Source organism: Hakea prostrata, chromosome 7 (assembly GCF_041222555.1).
Source record: "Hakea prostrata isolate BN-2017 chromosome 7, UWA_Hpros_2, whole genome shotgun sequence".
In the NCBI taxonomy this organism is placed as follows: domain Eukaryota; kingdom Viridiplantae; phylum Streptophyta; class Magnoliopsida; order Proteales; family Proteaceae; genus Hakea; species Hakea prostrata.
Window position 1 is genome coordinate 5,361,006 of NC_142606.1, and position 11,956 is coordinate 5,372,961.

Sequence of the window (11,956 nt, forward strand, 5' to 3'; positions counted from 1 at the left end):
CTGTGTTTTAAACGTTTTTGTAGGTCACTTTCCCTAAGGAAGAACCCGTGGAATCCGTAGGGTACCCTATGTGGCAATTTCAAGGTGGCAACGATCTCCAACGATGGTGACGTGACATCCAAGACCAAAAATCTTGACTCTCCAATGTTCTCATCAAGCACGTACATCATCAAATACCCATCATCTTCTGCTGCCACGTGGCTATTCCCATGCTCCCTTGCCACGAAAAACGGTTCCCCTCCGTAACACCCCTTCCCAAACATCCGACACGCTACAATTGCCTCTTCACTCCCCATAACCGATAAATCCAGTTTCACCACACCCGATACCTTCAACATCCCCGACCCGTCCCTGTCTCCAACTGCCAAATACGCATACCGGGTCTTCCTCCCTACGTACCTCGGATTTATGACTTCAAAATCTAAAAACTGATCTAATACACGGAACCTTGCAACTTGGTTCGCTTAAGCAAGGTTCTGGTATCGAAACCTTGTAGATGCAAAAAATCCCTGCTTGAAAACTCACCCACCACAGCCAGGTGTGCGACCCGGGTTGAACACCGGATTAGTTAGGGCAAAGTCTTGGAAACCGAGGTTGGCAACCAACAAAAAAAAAAAAAGAAACATTGAACTTATAAAATATAAAACACAAATGCTCTTGTTTGATAGTTTGCGTTAGACAATAAACAAAGTATGTGGAAGGTGAAAGAGTGGCATGCATGTGTTGAACACATGATCTAAGGCCCGTCTGTTATTAGTATAAAATTGAGGAAATTTATCCAAACGAGGAAATGAACCTTTGATTTCCTTGTAGATGTATGACACGTCCCAACATCACATTAAATGGTTGAAATCTATTTATAAGTCACATCAAAAAATTGTGATTAAATTTAAAAACTAATGATGTGACTTGTAAATGAACCTCAACCTTTTGATATAATGTTGGGACAGATGTCACACATCTGCAAGGAATCCTTGTCAGAAATGGACTGGATATTAGTCCATCAAATTGCCGTTTGTCTGATTGGGCTGAATCGGGCTTTGGTTTCGAATGGGCCCAATCAGGAGGCTCAAAAGGTTAGAATCTTTTGCGATGTGTTTCAGTCTTCTCGGGTTGGACTTCTATCAATTATATATTGGGCCTGTACATCTCCGTCTCGGTTTATCACTTATGATCCCAATTGAGTCACGATTCCGGTTCTAAATTTGTGAAGCCGATTTAGATTCAAATCGCGATTCCGATCCAGTTTGCAGGATTTTTGAAACCAGTACTTCCGAGTTTCCATTCGAAATCTTCTCCACGCCCTAGAGAAAGAAAAAAAAAAGATCAAAAAGCTTCCTCAATCCTCTTGCTCTTACCCAAATGGGCAAGGAGAAGTAGCGAAACATAATCATCTGGTGAGAATTACCGAATGGTCAAAAACCCTCTCCCCATTTCCTTCAATGGTTTGCCAATCGATTTGTACTTCCTTGCTCTGCTCTCGAACACCTATCTTCAATCCCAAATGCCAAAAACTTGGGTTTTCCTTTGAACGCAAAGTAACAAGTTCAAGTTCCTTCCATCTAAGTCAGCTGCAGAAGACACTATCCTCTTCTTCCTCACAGAAATCCAGTAATCCACAACTGGGTAGGCTTAATTCAGTCACAAACTACCCCATTTCACCACTTCATGAAGCGCCCCATTTAAATATTTCTAGGGTGTGTTATTTGTTCAGTGAATTCAATCCGCCGAGCAGTATTTTGAAGCTCCCTGCAAGTAAATTAGCTGTTATGATGATTTGGTCTCTTATTTTCTTGGGGAGTCTCAACCCTAGGCCGGTTGTGGCGCTACCCACAACACAAAAGAGCACTTCTTCTGCAACTATGGAAGAAAGAAGAGATACCCAGAATGACCAAAATGACAATGAGGACATGTACTTGAAGATATTAGAGAAGAACCCAAGGGATGTTGAAGTTTTGAAAGCGATTTTGTATGCCAAGATGAGGAAACGGAAGACCAAGGAGGCAGTTGAGTATGTGGAAAAGTTGATTGACATCCAACCAAATGAGATAGAATGGAGGCTTCTTCAAGCTCTTACCTATGAGATGATGGGCAACCTCAACAGAGCCAAGACACTGTTTAAGCAAATCCTCAAGGAGAGACCCCTTTTACTTAGAGCGTTGCACGTATGATTCTTGTTCTCCACTTTAGTCTATCTTTAGTTATTGCTGGCGCTCAAGATGTATGGATTTTATATGTATTGTCTCTTTGTTTTACCTGGTAGATCTTATCCTCCAAGGATTATTAGACTATAATTTATATGCTATAGGACATCTATGGGCATATCAAACCATGAAACTATACTTGAATAATCGAAAGATATTAAAATGTTGTGTCAATTAGAATTGGCCATGGTGCTGCATGCTCTTTTACATGATATTATGTTTTAAGTCTTGGGTTAATTATGTTGAACCAAACAAAAATGTGTAATTTATTGAATGTTAACTTCATGGTATGCTTTAATGATAAGGAAAGTTGAAGGCTTTGTTTGAAAAATATGCTAGTTCAGAACAATGCACAGTTATTTCCTTTTTCAAGTACTTCTTTTGCTGATCCTTTTTGGGTAACCTAACTAGTTTGTATTCATAAACTGCACCTTTTAGGCTGATTTTGGATCATCTCCTGATACCTATCACAATTGAATTACTGCTTATGTTATCAGTGGAAAGCTAAGCAATTCCCTCTGAAGAAATAAAAGTAAAACTGTTTGTACTACCAAATTGTTTATTGCACTTGATTTTCCAGATGCTGAACCCCTTATCAATCTTGTAAGGCTTTCTTGATCAATAAAGTCTATGATTGTTCTACTTGGGTGCAGGCTGATCCACACTAGCAGTTTTTGTTGGGTTGGTGGCCTTCCCTTTGATTGATTCAAATATCCTAATGCTATCTGAGATAAGAACTAGGTGTTTAAAATAGTAAGTGGACTTACTTCTTCAACAGTGGGAATTTAGGGCCGGCATCTGTTGTGACAATACAGTGATGCAAACAGAGACACTTTACTGCAATAACAAGGAGTGGCATTACAGACTAATTGAGGGTATAAAAAGAATCTGGGGATAGCCAAAAAATAATTTGAGTTGAAATAGGAGAAAATGCATTCATGCTTCCGATTAAATGGAAGATAAGGCCCTAGACAGAGTAGAAAGCTTATTGTTACACAGGATTCATAGCTAATGTTAAATGCTAGGGTCGAGGCTTAGCTGAATTATTGAGTATTTTTCTCAGTTCTGATTTCATTTAATTTTATATTTCTTGTCACAGAGTAGTTACAAAATTAAAAAATAATTAAAAAAAAAGGAAACAAAGTGAAAAAGGTAATGCAGTTTCAATTGGAGATGGACACATTTAAATGTCATATTCTGATATCTTCTTTAAATAATAATATCTAACTTTTCTGATTCCTTTGCTTAAATTTAAATATTTTCAGACTTTTCCTTTTGCAAATTATGTGTATCGCTCATCAAAACCAGTTGCTCTGTTTATATTGGAGAGCACCTATGATGAGACACATAAAATGATGTTGGAGTCACAGGGAAAATGCCTTATAACATGCTTGGCGAACCAACTTCCATTACCATGTTCTATCCTTTTAGTGTGTCATCAGAAATCTAACGTCTAGAGTCTTTTTGTTGGTTTAGATACTTTTGCAGTGCCATGGTGACTTTGTGGTCTGCTTAAGCATTGAGCTACTTTGGATTCAATGAATAAAACATTTGGATCCTCGCATTTTCCCATTTTTTCCTGTTCCATTGTATTTATATAGATCAGAAGGGAGCCTATTTAAATTTATTACAGTTTCACAATTCTTCTTACAAATCTTTTCCCAGGTGTTGTGGAAAGGGGGTAGGCAGTGGGCAGCTATTTTGCTCAATGGATCTCACAACTCTCATTTTTTCACAGGGTTTGGCAATGGTGATGCACAAGAACCGTGAAGGCCCAGCTGTCTTTGATATGCTGGAAAAGGCTCTGAAACTTGCTCAACATGAGAAAAGGGTCACTGAGGAGCGGAATATAAGAATTTTAATTGCACAGATGCATGTTGTGAAGGTGGTAACTTGGATCCTCCAAATAAACTGATCTGAGTTACTGAACTGTTGCATTTATTGGATCAATGATGTCAGAAACCTTGTTTATCCTTTATGATGATAACTTTGTCCACTAAAGCAATGTTCTTGTCTCCTATGCAGGGTAACTTGGAGGAAGGCTTGAAAGAATTCCAAGATCTGGTTAATGAGAACCCAAGGGATTTTCGGCCTTATCTTTGCCAGGTAGAAGTCAACATGATATTGCTAGTCCTTGGTAATCCATCTTTTGCATGAGTGTAGTTTTACTGTGCAATGCAATTTGGCTGCCTGCTCAAATATTTCAAGGAAAAGGGGCATAAGGGAATTTTTGTAAGGCTTGTAGGATCTAGCTTGTAAACTACCTTTTATTATATACTTTTTATTTCTCTGTTCTCAAGTAGAACATCTTTGTGTCTCATCACTGGTTTATTGATTGCGATATCTGTTTTAGGGGATAATCTACAGCTTGCAGGGTAAAAAGGAGGAAGCACAGGAGCAGTTCGAGACATATCGTTGTCTTGTCCCTGAAGAGTTCCCCCAAAGGGGATTCCTTGATGACGTGGTACTGGCAGCCAAGACAGAATCTCAGGAACAGTTGGAGAAGGATTTTGAAGTTGAATTCTCCTACCGGAAGTGAAAATCAATCATCAATATTCAGAGTGAATCTGTTGGTTGGTATGTAATGGATAAATAGCAGTTCTCAACAATATAACTAATCTCTTTTAAGCGTTTGTTTTGCACCTAGATAGGGGTTTAACCATTAGTATCACTGCCCACAGCAAACATTAGTCTCTTTTGGTGGTGCGTGGGTTCCAATTTTGGAGGGGTTGGGGTGGGGTTTGAGCAGCATATCCCAGAACCTAGTTGATCTAAAGCTAGAACCTGGTTGCCCTGAAAACTATGGATTGAGATCCTTTTTGGATCTTATCGTTCCACTGTTATTATACCACAAATGCACATGGGAGAAATTAATAAGGGCTAGATTATTTTAGAACATTGCATTGATCCATGCATGTCTACCTCCATACAGACAGCTCCACAAGTGGGTTATCCTACTCAGATGACTCTATTCTTTTCCCTTTTCAGAAGAAAAATGCTATTTGTTCCTAGTTATCCCTTGCAAGGTAAGAGATGCTATGGGAACATAGACACAATTAGTGTTGGATTTCCAACCAGTTGCTAGGATGCATAATGCTTTCCATTTATTACTTCTACGAATTTCTTTTTTGGTTGACTTCGACGGATCTAATCCCTTGTTTGAATTTTGGGTGTAGGATAACATCAACATCAGCATAATTATCGACACATGGGAAAGAATAAAAGGTCACTATTATCTGTTGTCACTGTTGGAGCAGAAATTCGGAATGGTTTAGCTGCTGTAGTTTGTAGAATTATTACTTCAATTTTTCCACTTCAGATTAACATGTAATACAGAGACTTGCATTATAACTAATTAAGGGAGATTGCGGCACAAAGTTCTGGCTGGAGGGACAACTACATTCCCAGCAGAGTCATAAACAATAATGCCAGAGAAGTCTGGGAGGTGGCACTTCTCACCCATGAGTATGTTCTTCTGCCAAACACAGGCATCTTGTTGTGCACCCATGCTGTCTAGATCACATCCTGGTTGGACCTGCTGAGCCCTTGTAGTCATCATAACTGCTCCTTCTGAGTTGAGGTGTATCACAGGTTCATCAGAAGAGAGGCCATAACAGCTGAACCAGTTACGCCTTTTCCGTGAATGAGAAGCACACATGAAGAGTGCAAAGGCACACAGGAAGAATGCTGCAATGCCTAGGCTGGCCTGGGTTGTGCTTGCCACATCGGTTACAGTGGGAAGTTGACGAGCCATTGAAGGTCTGATGAGGTTGGATTGGGTTACAATGAAGGGAGTTTATATAGTGAAGGTCTGCAACTTTGTCAAGTGGAGTTGTTTGGCATTTAAGGGTATTTTTAAGTGGAATTTAGGTTGCTTTGGATATTTTGAAGGAATGGTGGGTTTGGTAACCCAAACATCCTTTTGACCTTGGATTGGTTGACCCAAACCGTTTAATTGAATTGAGCTGGTTAGACCGGAATTGATAAACCATTTACTAATGGGATCAGTATTGGTTCTAAAAACTAAAACCCATTTATTGAACGACTCGAATCAACTTTGAACCGATCAAAATTGGTTAGAACCGGTATGCTAATGGGATCAGTATTTGTTCTAAAAATTCATTTTAACGCCATCCCTGAGTTATCCCTAAAATGAATGTCATCTCTTGAGTTGTTTAATTTATCAAATAAATACTTTAAGAGGAAAAAATATATTTGTTAGAAAATCATAGTTAACGAATATGTAAGCAAGTTAAACTTTTCAGAAAGATAATAATACTCAATGAATGAAAAATTTTACGCTTGATTTGTCTTCGACTTAGACAAAAGGAGGTAGACCTTCAGTGTCACCTTGGGAGAGGCCTTCCAAAGCTGGATTTTAGGCAGGGGTGGGAAAAGGTAGAAATTTGTACGTGCCACCATGATCTATATGAAAGAGTAGTTTTGTTGATGCGTTCCTATTGAGAGATTTCTTTCAAACAGGAAAATTTGGTTAAGTAGGTCTTTTTATTTTGCCACTATTCTTTTTTCATTTATACATTTTCATGATTTCTATCCATTAATGAATTTTTTAATTCTCCTACAGCCATTATCCTCTTATAAAATGTGAGGGTAATATTGAGTCATGTCAGTAACTTAAATTTTTGTATCCGATTTTAAAGATGGACTCATGCTGATATATTTTGGGGGTGATTTAAATAACGGGCTTTTGGAGATATGTGATGGAAGTGGATGGCTGACCCAATTGATCCACCCACTTATCCGATTGGAGTCTATATATTTGTACCTTATGTTATTCGCCTAGAATGTCGTTGAGAGATTTGAGATTTTCGTTTTGGGGTTTTGAGCGAGAGTTCTTATAACACTGCTCTTGGATATTGGGTTTTGGGTATGAGTTCTTACAACATTGTTCTTGAAGATTTGTGTGAGATTTATTTTATATACTCTTATATAGTGAAAAGATTTTCCTCTTCGCCAATAGATGTAGTACAAACATATTGGTGTGTGAATCTCATTAAATCTTTATGTGGTTCATTCTATTTTATTTCAATTCACTATTTCTTGGTGTTCGTTTTAACATATTGGAAATGAATAAATGAAAACCAATTATATTAATAATAGCAGGTTTGACTGACATAACCCAGAGTCAGGGACATTGAAGACTTCCTCCATATATATATATATATATATATATATATATATATATATATATATATATATATATATATATATATATATATATATATGCTTAAAAAGCAAAGATTTATAGATAGTAGATTTATGGGCTTTAAGCCTATTTATGTTTCTAGAAGATCCAACTATGTTGCGGATCAGCTAGCAAGGATGGCCTACTCGGTCCAGGACTCGAGTTTTTTGCCATGTTCCTCTGGTTGGTTATTGAGTCTATATTCAGTTTCCCTTCTTGTCCCTGCTCTTAATGAAAGCTTGATTATCAAAATAAATAAATAAATAAATAAATAAATAAATAAATAAATAAATAAAAGCAAAGAATTAGTTTTATTTATTTAAGTTCATATGAGTATGAGACCTATACTGCCCGAGACTTATAATGTCCGACACACGGGTCGTGCGTGGAGATGACCGAGATGACCGGTTCCCATATTTTATCCGGTTCCCATAAAAGGAAATAACCATATAAATTTAGTTAACTTGTTTTATCTCAAACGTCCAAATATCAGCTTATTCCGTAGAGGGTTCTTCCACCGCGTTTAGGTTAATGAAGTAGAAGCGTGTTTGCGTCCGCGCGAGAGAAAGCTGCTGTTTCTAAATCTCAGCGACTTTGTTCTCTATCTTTTTTTCATTTTTCCAAGGAGAAAAGGAAAATGGGAATAATGCGTCGAGTTTCCCAGGTTTCTCCTATCAAATTGACCTTGAACCGTTCTTGTTCATTTTCAACTCCAATTTCTTTGTCAGTTCTCAAACCCTCCTCAACAATTTTGACTCGATATGTTTGCGGCCCCGTATCAACCCCTAAACCGGAGATTTTTCAATCTTCTCATCTCGAAGTTCCACTCTTTGACGCACGTAATCAATTCAGATACTTCGACCCATTTCAAGAATCATAAAAATTTGAGGAAATTCAGTGATGCCCCGAGCTTTGATTCAAGTAAAGAGATTGATGAGATTAATCTCAAGTTCGCAGAAGCCCGTGAAGAGATCGAAATGGCTTTGGAATCCAGGGAAACGGTTTACTTCGACGAAGAGGCGGAAAGTGCTAGGCAAGCTGTGAAGGTTGTGTTGGATATGTTCCAGAGTCTGTTGGCCAAGTTACCTGAGAATGAGAGGGCTTCGTTGCAGAGGTTCATGGGGCTTAAGATCGAGCAGTTGAAAGCTGAGCTTGAACAGTTAAATGATTGAATAGGTTGGTTCATCGGTTCTTAAGTCTACAAACGATTTTTTTTTTCCTTTTCATTTTTCATTCTCTACGATGAGGTGACTATGAACTATTGCTGCCTTCGACTGGCGACTTGTGTGGGATCTATCAAACATTGTTAATTTACAGCTTCGGCAGTTTAGCTTTTTCTAGCTGTTCTCAATAATAATTTGAGTGGTACTTAAGTACTTTAAATGAGAACTTCTACATTTCGGGATCTTATTTATTTGTTAACATGGCTTGTCATCACCAATGCTTTATCTGTCAATAAGCGTTGTCATCACCATGGATACTGCTAGAAGTAACTGTATTCAGGTGTTCTTTACATGCGTCAATTCTCTCACGCTATTTGGAGAGTTAAAACCTTCATTTATTGGGTTACATTCTTCGTTCTGTAGTTTGAACATTATGAAACATCGGACACAATTACCCCGCAATAAATGCATTTCCCACTGCATTTTCTTTTTTAAATTTACACAAATGCATTTGCTGGAAAAGGCTTTCTATATTGGTCAACAAGTTGTGTTATTTAAGATCACATTATATCTAGAAAAGGTTTTTTATTAGAAGTGAAAGTGGAAGACAATATGTAGCCACGAATAATAGTAGGCAACGAGCATACAAAGTGTGAATTAAAAGAAGAGAGAGAAAAAGGTCTACAAACCAGAGTATGTTCAAGAAATGAAGCTCACAGATTGTATGTATAAATTGATCTCTACTAAATGCTCAAAGATTTTTGTTTTTGGGTTAAAAAGGCGACTTGAGATGCCCTCTAGGTCCTTGCTTTACTATCTCCTGTAGATCAATGCATCCAACATTGTTGTATTTCAGATAACACTTTATGAACACTTTCTAATCCACATGAGGCCATCGTCTCTGTTTCTGAATATAACAGACAAGCTGTATTGGATGAATAAGACATTAGGAAGCTTAGTTTTGATTATCAGTCTCATCTGAGCCTTCAAAAAACATCTCAGAGGCTCAGATCCTAGAATTTTCTCTGATTTCACTAGAAAATGTCTTTCAAAGTTTCAACTTTACTAGAAATACTTCTTTTGTTCAATCTTTTGGGACCAAGTTTTGATTCGATTTTATTTGGGAGATTTCATTACCACCTCTTGAGATCTCTCAATACTCTTGGAACTTGTTCCTAGCTTACATTGTTTCCCGTCGCCTCTTTTCCTGTTAAATCCGTATGACCTTCCTATATCTCTGTTTCTTGCTTGACCTTTTTGAAGGGTACCTCAATTCATCTTCTGGTTTCCATTGTACTTCGAACTACCTATTCTACAAAATCAATTGACCAGATTCCCGGATGTTTCTTGCTGCTAATATGAGGACTGAGTCTCAGTAGTAATAACATCTGAGATCCCTGGACAATGGGGCCAGAGGCTCATGCAGTATACTGGCTACAAGAGAAGCAGAACTTGCTGCATCATGAAGACTAGGCCCCTCTAGGTTCTGCAGTTTAAGGTCTGAACCAGTTTTCTGGTTCCATCTAACCCTTGGTTCCAGATTTGGTTCAGGAATCAGAATCATAGGGTCTGTTTTGGGAGTCTTGTTTCTTTACTTTACCCATAATTAAAATGTAATAGTTGAACTGGATTAGTATAATATGAATCTACAACAATTTTTTGAATAGAAGCCTCCAAAGCAGCTGTCTGGTTGAGGTTTTTGCATTCTGGTTAGTTTTTAAATTATGTCTATGCTTGTAAGGGCACACCTACCTGACGATTTTGACAGTAAATCGGTGCTTTTTGTTTCTGATGGTTAATGGTTTTCGGGTTTACTTCCATGGGATTTAAGAGTGTTTCTTCTGTGGGTTTACAAGTGAACTGCTGGTATTCATTAGTTGTTCCTGGTGGATCCACACACCTCCACAACCCTGCGCATTCTAGTTTCTAACTCTAGTCTTCTTTGTTTAACTACTATTCCGTTGGCTAGTTTCTGTTATATGTTCCTTTTTTTCTGGTTCCTTTTAGTTTCTGGTTCTGTTTTCAACCAGAACTCTTTTATTGTTATTGTCATATATGTTTCTTAAATTTCAGTTTTCCGAAACCGAGTTATAATGTGGCTCATAATTTTTGTCTTTGACTGACTCATTGCTTGTTACATAATTTAATCTGGTTTGAGCCCTTAAAAGTTTCCTTCTATCAATTTTGACTATTCTCTATGAGTTTTGGTAAGCTGCTAAAAGTGGGATACTTCCCTATCTCTAAATCTGATCTTTGATTACTTCCCACCTTTGGCCTGTTTTCCTTGACAATGCACCAATTGACAAAGAGTTTGGCCTATTCCGATCTGTCGTTAACTGAGTTTTTGAGTTTATTTTTGCTAATTATCGTTCCTGTTCCTGCGGTTCTGGAAAATTCTGTGGTTTCCTAACCCTGACTTGTTAGGTGACTAAGACCCATTAGGGGCTGTGGCTTCCTTCTTGTTACAGTCTGTTGCTGGGACCTGGTGTCAACATAGTTGACCTTTATTGCTGTTTACGAGGCTTGGAAAGAATGCTTCAGTTCTATGTGAAATGTATATGGAGACTTTGTTTCGAAATCTGGTGGACTGTGGGAGCTTGCCAAATTCAAATTTGAACTAGTTTAAGCATCATTTTTCTGTTTCTTTTGATTATTTTCCAGATCCTTCTGTCAAATTTGGAGGTTAGTGGTTCTCAGAGCTTGGTTCAGAATCTCTATTGAGCCAGCTGCTGGTAAAGCTTTCGAAGTCATTCTTATTACCTGGACCTGTAGCCAGACCTATCATGGAAAGACATCCATCATTTCCAATAATTGTGACAAGGAAGACGAGAGACAGTTAAATCTCCAGAAGCATGCTTTAAAGATGTTATTGTGATTTTTTATTTTGGAAAATTGAAAATGGAGTACTGGGTTCCTTGAACATGCAGTTGTATTTTATGGTTATTAGTTCTCATTGTTCAGTGTAAAATGATACACTGAAATCTTGTGGATAGCTAGGCCAGAGTAATGGTTGCATTTCTCTCTTACTTTCTAGCGCATGGAGCTTGTGGTAAATATTCTTGCCGGGCCAGGACGGAGGAGAAATTGCCAAGTTTGAAATTCAGCCTAGCTTTAGATAGGCTCCTTGGTTTTGGATGCTTATGAATGATCCATGATAAAGCTTTACAATTTACATTTGATGTTGTATTCTGGTTGACAGAAGCAGGTTGGAGACTGAGAACTTCTGCTTATGGATTTGACACCACTTGGTAAGTAGAAAGCAGATGACAAGTTTCCTGCCATGGATATGGCCTGGTATCCCTTATCTGCCATTTTGGAAGTTTTTGTAATAAGCCGATGGAGCCTACCATGTCTTTGCTGTTTATAAAGGTTCGGTAGATACT

At 38.0% G+C, this 11,956-nt stretch overlaps 2 protein-coding genes across 2 annotated transcripts; both read left to right on the forward strand.

Annotated features, from left to right (window-relative positions):
* The first annotated feature begins 1,251 nt into the window (after positions 1-1,251).
* Positions 1,252-6,301, forward strand: LOC149009258 (protein SLOW GREEN 1, chloroplastic-like). The gene is made up of 5 exons (XM_089164335.1): positions 1,252-2,165; positions 3,943-4,089; positions 4,230-4,310; positions 4,558-4,781; positions 5,381-6,301. The coding sequence occupies exons 1-4, from the start codon at positions 1,443-1,445 to the stop codon at positions 4,741-4,743; spliced, it is 1,137 nt and encodes a 378-aa protein (XP_089020461.1). The 5' UTR covers positions 1,252-1,442; the 3' UTR covers positions 4,744-4,781; positions 5,381-6,301.
* A 1,603-nt stretch (positions 6,302-7,904) lies between these two features.
* Positions 7,905-8,847, forward strand: LOC149009259 (embryogenesis-like protein). Its single transcript, XM_089163492.1, is given in 2 exon segments — positions 7,905-8,209; positions 8,211-8,847. Coding segments are annotated over 2 exon segments (534 nt in total). The 5' UTR covers positions 7,905-8,047; the 3' UTR covers positions 8,583-8,847.
* The last annotated feature ends 3,109 nt before the right edge of the window (positions 8,848-11,956 follow it).

Excerpts from the sequence above, each read along its gene's own strand:
- LOC149009258 (XM_089164335.1), top strand. The coding sequence starts at position 1,443 with ATGGTTTGCCAATCGATTTGTACTTCCTTGCTCTGCTCTCGAACACCT. Across the intron at positions 2,166-3,942 it reads TTTTACTTAGAGCGTTGCAC|GGTTTGGCAATGGTGATGCA; the intron begins GTATGATTCTTG and ends ATTTTTTCACAG. Across the intron at positions 4,311-4,557 it reads TTCGGCCTTATCTTTGCCAG|GGGATAATCTACAGCTTGCA; the intron begins GTAGAAGTCAAC and ends TATCTGTTTTAG.